The sequence below is a fragment of the Pongo abelii genome, chromosome 1, assembly GCF_028885655.2.
Source record: "Pongo abelii isolate AG06213 chromosome 1, NHGRI_mPonAbe1-v2.0_pri, whole genome shotgun sequence".
Classification (NCBI taxonomy): domain Eukaryota; kingdom Metazoa; phylum Chordata; class Mammalia; order Primates; family Hominidae; genus Pongo; species Pongo abelii.
Window position 1 is genome coordinate 190911625 of NC_071985.2, and position 17098 is coordinate 190928722.

At 38.3% G+C, this 17098-nt stretch overlaps 1 protein-coding gene across 15 annotated transcripts in view; it reads right to left on the bottom strand.

Annotated features, from left to right (window-relative positions):
* The window catches only part of CCDC30 (coiled-coil domain containing 30), a 194491-nt gene that overhangs the window by 106771 nt on the left and 70622 nt on the right, over window positions 1–17098 (bottom strand). For 6 of the 15 annotated variants that reach the window (XM_054536958.2, XM_063712966.1, XM_009251569.4 and 3 more), the window contains 3 exons: window positions 16182–16307; window positions 13260–13397; window positions 7324–7493 (listed from right to left, as the gene is read on the bottom strand). The exons of 3 other annotated variants lie outside the window; for them this stretch is intronic. In XM_054536958.2, the coding sequence (XP_054392933.1) occupies window positions 7324–7493; window positions 13260–13397; window positions 16182–16307 (434 nt within the window). Of the gene's footprint in view, window positions 1–7323; window positions 7494–13259; window positions 13398–16181; window positions 16308–17098 lie in introns of those variants that run through there. 6 more of the 15 variants (XM_063712970.1, XM_054537007.2, XM_054536928.2 and 3 more) reach the window with 3 other exon arrangements.

The window sequence follows — 17098 nt, forward strand, 5'->3', positions numbered from 1 at the left end:
GAGGAGAGACCAGGTGGTGAGTTTAGAATTCCAACCCACCTGGAAGGGAGGAGGCACACTTCTCCCTTTCCACTGGGGTGGTGTCAGAGGAGGCCACTACCTAGTACAATAAGCCACCCCCACCCACCTGCCTTGTGGTATCAGTGGTGGCCCCAGGGAGAGAAGTCACAAGGCACTCCTCCCCTTCTCAGCCAGGTGCTGTAAGTGGAGGCTACTGGAGAACAGGAACTCCCACCCTCACCAGCTGTAATAAGGAACCCCTCCTCCTGCAATTACCTCAAAATAATTTTTTTTTAATTTTTCCATTTAAAGTATATTTTTCCATTTAAAAAATGGAAAATCCATGAACTGGTGCTTTAATATATATGAAGGTGCTTCATTTGTCACATTAAGAAGGATGAATGACTTTATAAAGACCACACTTAACCAGACCAATTTAATTTCCTTCTGTAAATACACAATGGCCATACAAGAACAGAAGTGGCCTTTGTTGTTTCCATAGTTTAAAGACAAGGTTTAAGTGTCCCTCCTCTTTGATGGGTCCATGAGATGTGCCTGTACAGCCACATTCAGAGCATGGCAGTCAAGGAGTTTTCCCTGACTTGGAAGGAATGAGCAGTGCTCTCCAGGATGCAATTCTGGGCTAATGCCATTTTACATTTTTATTCATGGGCTGGATAAATAAATTGCATTCACATGAATCAGTTAATTAGTAAATTAAGGAGAACTAGCAATACCTGGGAATACAGGGATTTAATATTTAAGTGATATTGATACATCAGGACAGGAATCCATGAAAATAAATGCTCCCCAAAAAGAACAGAATTTGGCTAGGTACAGTGGCTCATGCTTGTAATCCCAGCACTTTGGGAGGCCAAGGTGGGAGGATCACTTGAGCCCAGGAGTTCGAGACCAGCCTGGGCAACATAGGGAAACCTCCGTCTCTACAAAAAAATTTTAAAAATTAGCTGGATGTGGTGGCATGTAACTATGTGCCTGTGGTCCCAACTACTCAGGAGGCTGAGGTGGGAGGATCACTTGAGCCCAGAAGGTCGATGTTGTAGTGAGCTGTGATAGCACCACTGCACTCCAGCCTGGATGACACAGCAAGATCCAGTCACATACACACACACACACACACACACGCACACACACACACCAGAATTTATCCTTTCAAAAGGTATAAGAGAAAATGTGTATACTTAGAAACCAAAGGAAGGCTGAACAGATTTTTAAAAGTAATACCTAATAGTATGTATTACTTTATTATTATGTTCACATAATAATAATATTATGTATTGCATTAAAGTTATGTGGGCAAAAAGCAGACTATCAGCCAAAAATTATATGGAGTTGAGAACATGTCCTATAGCCAGCACATCTGCATCTTAAGAACTGGAAAACCCACCATGACTCTCAAATTTTTGCTTCCTCCTGTTGTAGTTCTTAATTTTTAACTGAAAGGATTTATTACCTAGTTCTTATTGAAACACCTCCCTTCCCCCAGCTTCTGCTTTTTTATATCATGCAATACTTTTGCAATTGTCACCAGTCTTCAGCTGGTGGGAGGTATCTAGGCAGCAACCCTATCCTATTCATTTTCTAGTAGCGTACATGCATAGCAGTCTCAGACATATACAGATTCAAGAAAGAGCACAGTACAGTAGAAACCATGAGTGCTAGTCCTGTATCTCCCACCTACTATTTATGTAACCTTCTACAAGGCACAATCACTCAGAGTCTCAATCTCTTCATTTGCAAGGTGGTCTTTCCTTTCTCATAAGCTTTTTGGGATCTTTTGAAGTAAAATGTAAAGGCATTTTGAAAACCCGCAAGGCAGTACACCAACATGGCACATGTATACATATGTAACAAACCAGCACGTTGTGCACATGTACCCTAGAACTTAAAGTATAATAAAAAATGAATAAAAAATAAAAAAATCATTAAAGTGAATTAAAGCCTAGTAGAACAGAATAGGGGTGGCTAACAATGAAATTTTGTTCCCACAGAGGAAGAAAAAGATTCAGTCATTTATTTGTCAAATATATGTTGAATATCAATTATATGACAAGCACTACTCCACATACTAAGGATTCAAAGAAGTGATCAACATAGCCAGGTCTGTGCCCTCACATAGCCTACATCTAGAGGAGGTCAAAAAACAAACACACAAACGAATAAGATAATTACAGACTATGATAAGTCACAAACAAGGTGACACGGTAAAGTATTTGGAAAGTAGGAGTTACGATTTTCCTAGACATGGCAGTTAGGAATTACCACTCTGAGAAGGAGTTAGCCACATGAAAAGCTGGGGGAGGACTATTCTGAACAGGGGAACCTTTTAGTGCAAAGGTCCTGAAGCAGGAAAGTGCTTTAAAAGTTGGAGGATCTAAAAGGCAGCAAGATGAGGAGGAGGTAGGTAGAGGCCAAGTCATGGAGGGCCTTATGGGTCATGGTAAGGGTTTAGATTTTAAGTGCAATAGGAAGCCATGGAGAGGGTTTTAAGAGACAGAACAATATTATTCGATTTGCATTTAAAAAAGACCATTTGGCTACTCCATGGAGAATGGATTGGGAGGACGGTATGGAAGCAGGGAGGACAATTAGGAAGATACATAACAGTCCTGATGAGTGATATCAGTGCTATGGAGTAGGGTAGCAACAGTGGAAATACAGATAGAAGTGAAGAGATTCAATATTTTATGTTTTCATGGTAGAAGTGACAGGATGTGTTGGTGGAACAGATGTGCGGAAGAATCAAAGGTGACTCCTAGGTTTTGGTTTGATCAACTGTGCAAATGGAGGGGCTATTCACTGAACAGATTGGACTGGGGAAGAAATAGTTTGGAAGAGGACAAAAAATACATTGGTAGTCTGTGAAGGAGACAGAAAGTCAGCATCAAGTTGAACTTGAAATTAAAATGGACTTGAACACTTATCAAACAACCCTTGATAAAGGTAGAAATAATGCAATGAAATAGTGAATGAGAGTGTGTTGGAAAGAACAAAGCTCATTAAGGTCAAGGAAGCCACCAGCTGTTCTGGCCCAAGCTTCCTAATAAAACAAGGACAGGCTGAGATCAGCTGGGCTCTATAAGCTTGGGGCTGCTATTGGAATTCCAACTTCAGATTCAGTTGCAAGATAGTGCAACTGTATACCCATTGTACACAGTAGGAGTAGGGGGAAAATTTCATTTATTCAAATATTTTGTGAGTACCTACTATGTGTCTGGCATTGTTCTAGACACTGGAGACATAGTCAAGAACAAGAGAGGCTGGGCTTAGAAGAGTTCCTCCCACCCTACCTCTCATGTTATACATATAGAGAGACTGTGCCCTAAGCAATTTTTCAGCACCATAAAGCTCATTTTCTGAGAAAGTGACCTAGAACCCAAGTGTCCCAAGACCTTCTTGCCCTTGCGATATTTGTGACTACATCTTCTCTAAAGCAGATAAAGTAGTACTTCTCATGACTCAGAGTTAGGAGACTTGGGTCCTCATCCCAGTCCTGCTGGTAACTTGCTGTGTATGTGATTGTGAATGAAACAGTCATTTCAGTTTTCTTGGTCTCAGAGACCTCATTTGTGAAAAAAGAAGACTTAGCTAAATATCAGTGGTTTTCAAACTTATTTTAGCTGTGGACCCTTTATTGAATTAAAAATCTTACACAAAACCCAATATATGAAACATAAAAGTGGAGTTTCTCTGGGTGAAATGGGAATGGAGGGCTCAATGGTCCCGCTCATTAGTCTTTCCTCATCTTACAAGGTAATTTCTGAGGCCCCTCTGCAGAATTCCTAAAGTTTTGGGAAGTAGAAGTTTGAAAACTACTAAGTTGGAAGATCTCCTGAAGGTCCTTCCAATTCTAAGAGTCCGTTACTCTATGACAACAGCACTATAAACAGAAAAACAAGACATGGCCCATTACCTTAATACCTTAAAAGAGCTTAAAATCTAGTAGAAGAGATGTACTGTAAGAATCAATCAATCAACTTGGCTTATAAGCAGCTTCTGTGTGCATGAGACCATGCTAGGTATGCTGTACCACTTGCTACTTCACTTCAATTGAAGACTCTGGCTCATGGCTTTCTGTCACCTTCTTCACCCCAAGTCCTGCCATCATACTGGAAGATTGCAAGTCCCATAGAGACCACCCATGAATGCCTTGGCATCGCTTCTTCCATCTCCTTCTCTCCAATTACCTTCTCATTTCTCATCTCTCCTATTTTGCCAACTACTTGCATGACCATGTCATGAGTTGTCAGCAGCAGCAACTATTTCACTTCTGAAATATTAAAATTAAATATTGGATTCCAGCTTTTCCTTTTTATATAACTTGGTCCCAGGGCAATCATAGTATCTGCAATTCCTTATCTATTTTTCTAGCCATTTTACTGATAAAAAGCCCTTTTTTTACTTGCTTCCAAATCCAATATAGAGTTTAGAGTTCATTATTTCAATCACTGTCTAAATAAAATGGTCAACTCTCTTACCCCATTGTCCTTCCACTGCACTCACATGGCAAAACCCCAATCCTGGATAAATGCAACTGTCTTCTCTTGCCTATACTAAACTACTGAATATTACTAAAGAATATCATCTATTCTCAAAGACAGATGAGCCAAATAAATTCAGGTTCTCTAGCCTGTTCTAGTATCCTCCACGCTACCAAACACTGTAGTAGTTTCCCACTGTCCAAACTCCCTAATACAGGTCTCCGTGTCCCTTCATGATCAGGCCTCTGCCTGCCTCTTCATTCTCATCATCCCGTTCCCCATTTCCTCTCTTCACACTCCATGCTATAGCAGCATAGAGGTCACTTTTAGGGCCTCAACAAATCATGCTTTCTCTTGCACATGCCATATCTCCCCTGAAAATTATTCTCCCATCTTTTTGCTTGGCCTCTGATTACTCAGACTTCCTTTAAGAATATTTTTTGATTCATTAGCCTGGGCCAGGGCCCATGCTTTGTGTTCCCATAGTACTCAGTACTGCCTTGTTTAACCATTTTTCTCCATCAGACTATGTGGACCATAAGGATAAGAAACTGTGTCTTATTTTGTATCTTCAGTTCCTCCCTACAGTGCCTGACACATGGTAGATACACAATGTCTTGCTGAATGTGGTTGTGTTATGGACCCATGATGAGGGGAGGCTGTGAAGAGGGGAATAGGAGATAAACAAGTAGGAAAACATTATGAGAAAAAAAGGAGAAGGAGGCAGATGGCAGATACCTAGACTTTTCAGAGTCCCAGTTATGGGAAGCAGATGGGAGCAAGTCCTGGAAACAGGTGGCATCAAAGAGCTCTTAAGAGGAAAGGCCATTATCTTTCTTATGGCAAGGTTTCCCACCCCTAGATGAATTAAAGCCACATCCTTGCTCCCCACGGCAAGTATCCCTGCCAACTACCCAAAATCACCTGGGTGGACTTTTGTCAGATTTGATTATTTATGTCAGCTCCTTTTTGAAGAACTTTCAGATTGACCATTTCATCTTCATTGCCACTCACTCAATGTAGTCAACCATCTCTTCATCTATCACTCATATATAGATTAATTGGTCTATCTTACATCTCCATTTTATCTAATAAAGAGATACTAGAACAATCTTCCTCAAAAATCCTGTAAGACACTGTTCCAGTGCTTAAGAACTAGACTTTCTTTTTCCCTACAGCAAACCTAAATGCTGTGATGTAGCTTCTTGGCTCTCTGTTTTTGTGATCATTATCATACCCCTTCCCCATCATCTCTCCAAGATGCTCTCCCACATCTGCAACTAGGTTTCATGATTGTGAATCTTGGACTCAAAGCTTACTCTAAAGTTAAAAGCAACTTTTAAGAGGGCATAATATTCAGGAACCCCAAACTGGCAAAATAATCTCCTTCTATCTTTAGAACATTTACAAAGATATAAATTTGTCTACATCTAGACTATATTTTCTCACTTCATTGATGAATGTGTCCTTTAGTATGGTATATGTCAAAATTGACATCATCGTTTCCTTTTGATTATTTAGTTCTAGACTTCCTCCCAGACAAAATTTGATTGCAACTATTAACTTATGTGCCCAAGAAGAGTAGTGCACTTGCCAAAGCCTCACGTTTCTGTGAAAGGTACTTTTGGTTAAAAAAGTAGAAGTACTTTTAGAGGGCAAAATTAACAAGATAGATAGATAGACAGACAGACAGATAGATAGAAAGACAGATAAATAAGAGAAAAGTGGTCAAAAAATTATCAAATGCAATGTTAAATAGAGACAGCAAAAAACAAACTCTGCAGAGTATAGTCATAATTATGTAAAAATATACATATGTGTATGTATACAGAAAAAAGAAAGAAAAATTAGTATTTTAACATCTTAACACCTTTCCCTGGTGAGAATTAAGGGTTGTTATAATCTCCTTATACTTTTGCATGCTTTCTAAGTCTTCTAATAAAAGGATATATATATGTCCTTTTATTAGAATACTATATATATATATATATATATACATATATATATATTTTTTTTGAGACAGAGTTTCACTCTTGTTGCCCAGGCTGGAGTGCAATGGCGTGATCTTAGCTCATCACAACCTCCACCTTCTGGGTTCAAGTGATCCTCCTGCCTCAGCCTCCCGAGTAGCTGAGATTACAGTCATGCACCACCACGCCCAGCTAATTTTGTATTTTTAGTAGAGATGGGGTTTCTCCATGTTGGTCATGCTGATCTTGAACTCTCGACCTCAGGTGATCCGCCCGCCTTGGCCTCCCAAAGTGCTGGGATTACAGGCGTGAGCAACTGCGCATATGTAACAGGCTGCATATATTCGTTGTTTAAAAGCAGGAAAAAAGTTTTAAAATGTAATAAATCAAAAGATGAACTTTTTGGAGAATGCTTATAACTAATTTTTCCACTCACATAATTTGGAAATGAATATCAAATTATTATTATTATTATTATTATTATTTTGAAACCGGGTCTAGCTCTGTTGCCCAGGCTGCAGTGCAGTGACAAAATCATGGCACACTACAACCTCCACCTCCCATGCTCAAGCAATCTTCCCACCTCAGCCTCCCAAGTAGGTGGGACTACAGACACACACCATCACACCAGGCTAATTTTTGTTTTTTGTAGAGATGGGGTTTGCCATGTTGCCCAGGCTGGTCTCAAACTCCTGAGCTCAAGCGATCTGCCCGCCTCAGTCTCCCGAAGTGCTGGGATTACAGACTTAAGCCACTGCGCCCAGCCGAATGTCAAATTCTTATAATGATCAAGCCAAATAAAATATACCCTCTCCGAATAATTAATGTGATATAGGATTTTCCCAATTTACCAGAGTTCCTCTCTCTCTTCCTTTGGGCTTTGAATTTGTGTTTCCAAAATTGGTTCATTAGATTCAGGATCTTTACAGGTATTTTCACTTGTAATTAAATTAGAAGGTGCAGTTTTTCCCCCTAGAGTAAAATGATTTAATTGTGCAAATTCTTGTGAAAGCTTCAAGACCTGCAAAATTAAGTGAAAAGACAAATATTCTATTTTGCATACTTTTATTTATAGCTGTGAAAAAAGTATACTGATTTCATTAAATGCTTAACTATTGGCTTATATAATATAAAATGACATCCTAATTGAAGTCTGATTCCAACTTAATTTAATACTTTGCAGTTGTTATATAACTTAATCGATTTTTTTTTTTTTTTTACCACAGGCATAAGGGTATGTAAATTCCTTTTTTTTTTTTTTAAAAGGTATTTTTGGTCTCTGGGGTTGGGTTCTCAGAGTGCTGTTTAGCATTTGGTTATACCTTTTAACAAGCACAAATATGTGATCTACAGAGTTTTACACTATCACCACACATTTTTGTTTTCAAGTTTTGAATGTACTTCATTGATTCATAAGAGCAATAATATATAATAAAAAGCAATAATATATTGCGGCCAGAAAACATTAGAAAGAATATTAGATATATCTTACAGAGATATCTTCTATATCTATAAGAATATTAGATATATCTTACAGAGAAGAACTTTCTTCCATAGTGGTTCTCAAACCACTATGATATAAAAGCATCAGCTGAAGAATTTATTAAAAGTGCAGTCTTGGCCGGGTGCAATGGCTCACATCTGTAATCCCAGCACTTTGGGAGGCCAAGGCAGGTGGATTGCTTGAGTCCAGGAGTTCAAGACCAGCCTGGGCAACATGGAAAGATCCTGTCTCTACGAAAAATTAGCTGGGCATGGTGGTGTGCACCTGTAGGCCCAGCTACTCAGGAGGCTGAGATGGAAAAATGGCTTGAGCCTGGGAGGTGGAGATTGCAATGAGCCGAGATCAGGCCACCGCACTCCAGCCTAGATGACAGAGTGAGACCCTGTCTCAAAAATAAAAATAAAAAATAAAATATTTGTTAAAGAAAATGCAATCTTATATTGTAGCCCCTATCCTGAGTGAGATTCACTATCAGTGGTCTGGGGCGGAAATGGAAATCTGTACTTTAAATAAGCCTCCCATGTAATTCTGTAAGTAGATGCTTTGAGAGTCACTGCCTTTTGTGATTTGGCAAACCATTTGCTCAGTCTTTTTGTTTTGTTTTGACAAACAGATTCTAAAGATTTCCTTTCCTGAAAGGTTACTCTATATCTTCATATAAAATGAAAACACATTTCCTTCAGGCAGTAGAAAGGATGGGTGGGGAATGATTCTAAGAAAGGAAGATGGGCTAGGCACAGTGGCTCATGCCTGTAATCCTAGCACTTTGGGAGGCTGAGGTGGGAGGACTGCTTGAGGCCAGGAGTTTGAGTCCAGCCTAAGCAACATAGCAAGACCCTGTGTCTGTACCCAAATAAACAAACAAATAGAATTGAATAAAAAATAAGAAAGGAAAATGGATCCCCATCAAAGTATTGTGCTAAGGTAGACAATAGCCTGCCTGATTCATATCCTGAGCCTGTCTGAAAATGCAAAGCTTCTACATGTTTGATTCTAAGAACACAATGGACTTAATTATAAAGATCAATTTAAGTTTACTTTAAGAGATCCCTTTGGTTTCCTATGCCTTTTCAATTCTCTGAAGAGAAACTACAGTGTGTAAAATGGATTATAATCTCATAAAATCTATATAATCTCATATGGACTATAACCTTTCTAGGGGAGAAGGTTGGTCTTAAACTAGTCCTTTCAAGTTGGGAAGATATAGATAAGAGAAGAGACTACAAACAGCACATTTTAAGCATGGGGAGCAATATGGTCAAAGGCAGTGATGTAGAACTGAGTACAGAGTAATTTGGGGGAAAGTAAGGAGGATGATTTCATTGGAATAGAGGCTACAAAGTAAGGAGCTGCAGAAATAAGGCAAGATTGCCGGAGTTTGAGACCAGCCTGGCCAACATGGTGAATCCCCATCTCTACTAAAAATAGAAAAATTAGCCAGGTGTGGTGGTACATGCTGCAACCCCAGTTACTCGGATGGCTGAGGCATGAAAATCACTTGAACCTGTGAGGTGGAGATTGCAATGAGCCAAGATCGTGCTACAGCACTCCAGCCTGGACAACTGAGTGAGAAAGAAAGAAAAGAAAGCAAGGTAGGAAGGAAAGGAGGGAGGGAAGGAGGGGAAAAAAAAAAAAAGAAGAAGGCCGGTCATGGTGGCTCACACCTGTAATCCCAGCACTTTGAGAGGCTGAGGTGGGCAGATCATGAGGTCAGGAGTTCAAGACCAGCCTGGCCAACACAGTGAAATCCCATCTCTACTAAAAATACAAAAAATTAGCTGGGCGTGGTGGCAGGTGCCTGTAGTCCCAGCTACTCGGAAGGAATAAGGCAAGATTGAAGGGAGAGGTCAGATTATAAAGGAACGTAAAAGACAGTTTTCTTAATGAGCTTGCATTATTTTTGTAAGCAGGAAAAAATATTCCAAAATGCTACTTAATCACTAATCTTTGTGGTCATTGTAAAAATGTAAACATTACAGATAATAAATGTTAGTCACTTAAGAAGTAAAGAAAGGCAGCCTGGCAAAATAGGGAGACCCTGTCTTTATTAAAGAAAAATTTAAAATTAGCCAGGTGTGGTGCCATGTGCCTGTGGTCTCAGCTCCTTGGGAGGCTGAGGCAGGACAATCACTTGAGGCCAGGAGGGGGAGGTGAGCTATGATCTTGCCACTGCACTCCAACCTGGGTGATAGAGAGACCGCATCTCGGAAAAAAAAAAAAAAAAAAGGCTAAAACAGTGGAGTTTAGATTTGATGTTATAGCAAACTGAAAGCTGCTGAGGGTTTCTGCAAAGGATGGTGACACTAACACAAAGCATTTTCTAGGTATTCTGAATTCTCACATGACAAAGTAGTGTATATCTTAAGTGAGTAGAAGCTTTATTCTTTATAACAAAGAAAGTTAAAGCCATCAGACCTCCATGACATGGATATTGTGGAACAGGACCAACTCTGTTCCACAGACTTCTTCCTACCAAAATTATATCTTAGTGATACAGCTCAGTTTAATAATCAGCCATGTTTAAGTAGCATAAGAATTAAGCTTATGGTTCCACTTTCTGATTGAGGCCTTAGGCTAGGGTAGAAAAGAGCATAGGCTGAGAATCACCATGTAACTTGGCAGCAGTCTAATATCCCTGGGCTTGTTGTTCTTATGTGTAAACTGAAGGAGTTGGCCTACATGATCATACTCCTTTCAGCTCTAAAATTCTGTATGAGTCTAGATGTTGTAACCCAAACAAAACGACAGCCTGTAAAATGTGGGCTTCAGCAAATACATACAACTTCTTTAGCAAGACTATCTTTAAGTCTAAAGCACTCTATATTCTGAAGAAAAACTAGAATATAATTTAAAAATCAAAGATTCAAAACAGAAACTTTTAATGAGTAAAAGTTTGATGGGAAACATAACACATAGTCTCAAAGTATCTCCCCACAAGATATTTATGAATTGCAAAGGCGAAAGTAATAACTCTGTAGTGGAGAAATCTAGCAGACAGTACCTTAACCAAACGATCCAAGTTAATTAATGTCATGGGCAATAGAACAAAAAATGTCATGTCTCTCCTGATAAAATACACAGAGAAGGATACAACATTATCTCTGTAGTGTGGGTAATCTGAATTACATTGTGAGAAAACACCAGGCAAACCCAAATTAAGAGACTTTCTTCAAAATCAATGGTCTTGTTATGCACTGCATGTTTGTGTTGACTCAAAGTTCATATGTTGAAAGCCTTACCCTCAATGGGATGGCATTAGGAGGACACATTGGCAAGTAATTAATTCACAAGGGTGCAGCCCTCATGATTGTAGTAGTGCCCTTATGAGAAGAGACAGGAAAGAGCTTGCACTCTCTCTCTTTGCTGTTGGCCATGTGAAGATACAATGAGAAGACAGCTGTCTGCAAATCAGGAAGAATGCCCTCACCAGACACTGAATATGCCAGATATGCCAACATCTTGATCTTTGATTTCCCAGCCTCTAGAACTGAGAGAAATAAATATTTGTTGTTTAATCTACCCAGTCTATCGTATTATGTTATAGCAGCCCAAACTGACTGAGACAGTACTCTTCGAAAATATCAAAGTCATAAAAGACAAAGACAGACTGAGGAACTTTTGCAGATTGAAGGAGCTATAGAGACATGACAATTAAATGCAATGTATGATCCTGGGCTGGATCGCAGACTAGGAAAAAAGTTATTCTCTTGCTATAGAGGGGAATCAGAATAAAATCTGAATATGAGCTATAGATTAGTTAATAGTATTGTGTCAATGTCAATTTCCTGATTTTGAGACTTGTACTGTGGTAATAGGAGATGTTATTGTTTTTAGTAAACCCACATGGAAATATTTAAGGGTAAAAGAGATTGTGTCTCCAACTTACTCTCAAAGAGTTTACAAAAAACTATCTGTGTGTGTGTGTGTATGTGTGTGTGTGTGTAGAGGGAAAGAGAGACAATGATAAGGTAAACACGATACCATGTTAATATTTGGAAGAGTGAAAGTATATGGGAAGTCTTTGTACTTTCATAATTTTTTCTGTGAGTCTGATATTATTTCAACATAAAAAGTTTAAGAAAAAAGGAGACCCAGATTACCAGAAGAGCAGATCTGGATCTCTTCATTTTATATTATATTCTTCTCATTTCAGCTCATCTGTTGTTAACTTTTTCAATGATATTTTAAAAGGCCTGGTCCTTTAACTGCACAACGTGATGATAACTTACCTTGCTGACAAGGTCCCACAAAAAAGGCTTAGTTGTATATTATGCTCTACATAGCTACTCTCCCAGGCAGCAAACCCTATGTTCTGGACCTTTCCCTCCCATGTCACATGCTATCTGATCTATGTCCCAATCCCTCAGCAACCTGCTCCTGATTTTCTGGGATAACTACACATAGGTTAAATTAGGCTTTGATTTAGTTATTCACCTTACATATGGTGTTAAAATATAGCCTAATATATTTTAACTGCTGTATTCAAGACTTTGCTCCTTAATCTTTAGTCTAGGTCAAAAGAGTGATTGAGGAAAGGAATTTTCAGCCAGGAGGAGATAGTGATAACCTAATAGGTGGGACTCTAGAAATTATACAGGCACCCTTTCAGTCTAGTATTGGACTAGATGGGAATTCATTGCCCTGGCCAGATAGCCTTTTCTTTTTTTTTTTTTTTAGAGATGGGTTCTCGCTCTGCTGCCCAGGCTGAAATGCAGTGGCTATTCACAGGCACAATCATAGCACACTACAGCCTCTAACTCCTGGGCACATTTTTAAACTTAGGCTCCCTGGAAGCCATTTTTAAACTTAAGGAACAAGCTTGAATCAGGACATTTGAACATTTTCCTAATTCTAAGCCCAATTTTCAGTGTAACTGAGAAAGACGCTTTGGTCCTAAATTTTTAAATTGAAGACATTTAAATAAATCTTTTACATTATAGAAAGATGCTTTGATCCTAAATTTTTAAATTGAAGACATTTAAATAAATATTTTACATTATAATATGTGCTCCACAAATTAAGTTGGTGGGAAGCTGATTTAAAGTAAAAAAATTTGCAGATTAATCCTAATTGCCAAGTACTGGTTGAAGTCTGAATATTTATCTTGACATATAGCTTGACTCATAATCCACAGTATATGGCAGTATATGGCAATTTATGCTATAATAATAGAAGAAACTCCAATTCCCAAATCATCTGTTGCTTAAAATTAATTTCCTTTTAACCTATCCTCATAAAAGCTACGTTAAATATTGAACATTTAAATACCTAACTCAGTCTCACCTTTGTTTCTAATTCAGAATTCTCTCTTTGTAACAGGTCACATGCTATTAAAAAATGGTCTTTGCTTTCTGATTCCCCCGGAAGATTGTGAACTTCATTATAAAGGCATATAAGCTCTGACTTTGATTTTTGCAATTCCTGATTAAGAAATGAAGACATTTAGTAGAATAAAATAAGACTATTTTCCCCATAAAAGATATAATATTTTTAAGAACGAATCTTGAAATGGTCCTGACAAATTTTTTGTTTTAAATATTCCAACCTATCCTTCTGGCAGACCGATGCCTTTCTTAGTAGTTAAAACAAAGTTTACCTAAATCAATTAAATCAGTTAAATAAACTGAGCATTCTTAGTTTCTATCATTCACAGGTTGAAAGATTTAGTTTCTAGAGTCCTTCCTACATTAAGCAAGGCTTATATACAGGTAAATTCTTTGGCAATGCTTGCAATGACTACCAATAGTTATATTATCTGTTTCTAAGATGTATCTTTTTAGAAGTACCATTTATAGAACAAAGTGCTATGTGGTTTACCTTTAAAGTTCTGACAACTTTATAAGGGAATTGTTGAAAGTGAGGCTCAGAGATCTTAAGTGACCTGCCTAAATTCACATAGCCAGGAAGTATAAAGCTGAGATTCCAAATCCATAAATCTGTCTGACTTTAAACTCTGTGGTTTTTAAAAAATATATATATATATATATTTATTTATTTATTTTGATGCAGTCTCGCTATGTTGCCCAGGCTAGAGTGCAGTAGCTATTTACAGGTGTGATCATGGTGCACTATAGTCCTCAACTCCTGGGCTCAAATCATCCTCCTGTCTCAGTCTCCCAAGTACCTCGTACTATAAGGGTGCCATGATGGACAGCTTAAACTCTGTGTTCCTAACTACAAATTACGCTTATTTAATTATATTCAGTGACTTAATTAACCAGGGTTTTCTTTAATCCTCTGATGTTTTTTCTCTTTCTCTTTTTTTTTTCTTTTTTGAGACAGGGTCTCCCTCTGTCACGCACACTGGAGTGCAGTGGTGCGATCACAGCTCACTGCAGCCTTGACCTCCTGGGCTCAAGTGATCCTCCTACCTCAGCCTCCTGTGTAGCTGGGATTACAGACACATGCTACCACACCTGGCTAACTTAAATTTTTTTTTTTTTTTTTTTTTTTTTTTGTGGAGACAGTGTCCCACTGTGTTGCCTAGGCTGGTCTCGAGCTCCTAGTGATCCTTTTGCCTCAGCTTCCCAAAGTGCTGGGATTACAGATGTGAGCTATTGTGCCCAGCTTGATTTTAAAAATATATATCCACGAGAGAAAACACTTTGGCTAAATGCAGATTTTTTTTTTTTTTTTTTTGAGATGGAGTTTCGCTGTTGTTGCCCAGGCTGGAGTGCCTCTCTTGCCTCAGCTTACCAAAGTGCTGGGATTACAGATGTGAACCATTGTGTCCAGCTTGATTTTTAAAAATATATATCCACGAGAGAAAACACTTTGGCTAAATGCAGATTTTTTTTTTTTTTTTTTTGAGACGGAGTTTCGCTCTTGTTGCCCAGGCTGGAGTGCAATGGTGTGATCTCAGCTCACTGCAATCTCTGCCTCCTGGGTTCAAGTGATCCTCCTGCCTCAGCCTCCCGAGTACCTGGGATTATAGGCATGCACCACCATGCCTGGCTAATTTTGTATTTTTGGGAGAGATGGGGTTTCTCCATGTTGGTCAGGCTGGTCTCGAACTCGTGACCTCAGGTGATCCACCCACCTTGGCCTCCCAAAGTGCTGGGATTACAGGCGTGAGCCACCGCGCCCAGCCTAAATGCAGATTTTTATCAGATTTTTACATTGATGACACAGGATGTGCACTGATTGACTGGTGGAAGACTTTGGGTTGAGAGTCAGTCTGTGGTGCTCAATGAAGGGAATAGGTTACATAAAATTTACTTTAGGAGAGGAGCTACTTGGTATCTTCCCAAAGCCTTGAAGTCAAAGTGGGAGGTAAATGCTGAATAGAAAGGCTTAGACAAAAAGGCAAAATTTTTCACAAAAAATTTCCAAGGCAAGAAGGTAGAGGGTGGCCTCCCGAAACCATAGGAAGAGGGTAAATGATAATTGATTTCCTATCTTATTTCACTAAAAATTCCTGTAGGTCATTAGGATGAGATTAGGGGCACTGCAAACTACAAACTGATTGAGTGTCACTATTCTCTAAATTACTGATTTAGACTTCCATGAACTCACTTCCAGGTCTCTTTTCATAATATAGGCTGATTATGTCTCCTGATAGATCTTTCGAAGATGGCAGGACAAAAAGTTAAAACAAATGATAAGCTCATAACTCTATGAACACTACAACAATCAAACATCTGCTAAATAAAGGACTCTTTGATTAGTGCTAGAACTCAGCTTGGAGAAACAACAGAGCTACCCCATTATTATTATAGAAACACATATTCTATAGTTCTATGGACTGAATTGTGCTCTCCCTCCCTATTCATATTGTTGAAGCCCTAATTCCCAATATGGACTGTATTTGGAGATAGATAGGGTTGATAAGGAGGTGATAAATGTCAAATGAGGATATAAGGGTTGGGCCTTAATCCAATAGGGTTAGTGCCTTTATAGGAAGAGGAAGAGACACCAGAGCTTGCTCACTCTGTCATGTGAGGACACAGCAAGAAGGTGGCCATCTGCAAGCCAGGAAGAGAACCCTCACCAGGAACTGACTTGGCTGGCACCTTGATCTTGGGACTTCCCATTCTCCATAACTGTGAGAAAATAAAATTCTGTTCTTTGAGCCACCTAGTCTGTGGTATTTGGTTATGGCAGCCCAAGCTGAGACATACAGTTATACTTTATTTAAAAATGATAACATGAAATCCCTAAATTAGAACTACAACAAGAAGAAAACAGCTTCCTGAATGGTAATACCTCACTTTCAACTTTCAAGGCCTTCTCTGCAGTGTCAAGACCAGATGCCAACTGCTTCTCTCTCTCTCTCTCTTTTGACCACTCACTTTCAAACATTTCATTTTTTTCTTGGCTCATTTTCAGGATCTGTAAAAAGCATTTTACATAATTAATTTTATATATAATAGCAATGTTTCCTACAAATTCTGATAATAACAACTTTCTAACTCAATAATGAAATCATCCAGGGGATTTATGAACCTAGGAAAACTAGTTTATAGCTCATAAGATACATTTTTCTCTCTAAGCCTTAATTTACACAATGGTAAAATGTAGTAACACTTGTTCTACCTACATTATAGCCATCACAGTAGGAATAAAATGTGATTTTGAAAGTATTTTATAAAATTTAATCACTTATCAAATATAAAGCATTATTGAAATCTTTCCAAATTATTTGACAATAATAAAAATTGGAGTCATAATGATAACAGCTACTTTATATTGAGGACTTACCACATGTAAGAGACTATGGTAAGTATGTTACATGCATTATTTCATTTTGTTTTTCTAGGACCCCTATGAGATTGGAATTATTATTACATTATTTTTACAGAGGAGACATGTGAGGCTCAGATACGTTACATAATTTGTCCAAGTTCACACAGTCAGTACTGGGATTCTAAGTCAAGTCTAACTTAAATCTCTTACTTTTAATATCTACTCTATTCAGCCTTGCCAAAGTGAATTTTCTGTTATGTACAAAAACCTATTAGGAGATAAAATTGAGATCAAAATACAACTTAGGAACACAACAAAAACTGAGCCAATTTCTTTGATGATCACACTATCACCAAGCAGCAGACCCCTCTCCATTGTTTATTTTTTAAATTTTTTAAAAATTATATATATAATATATATTTTTTATATATTTTATA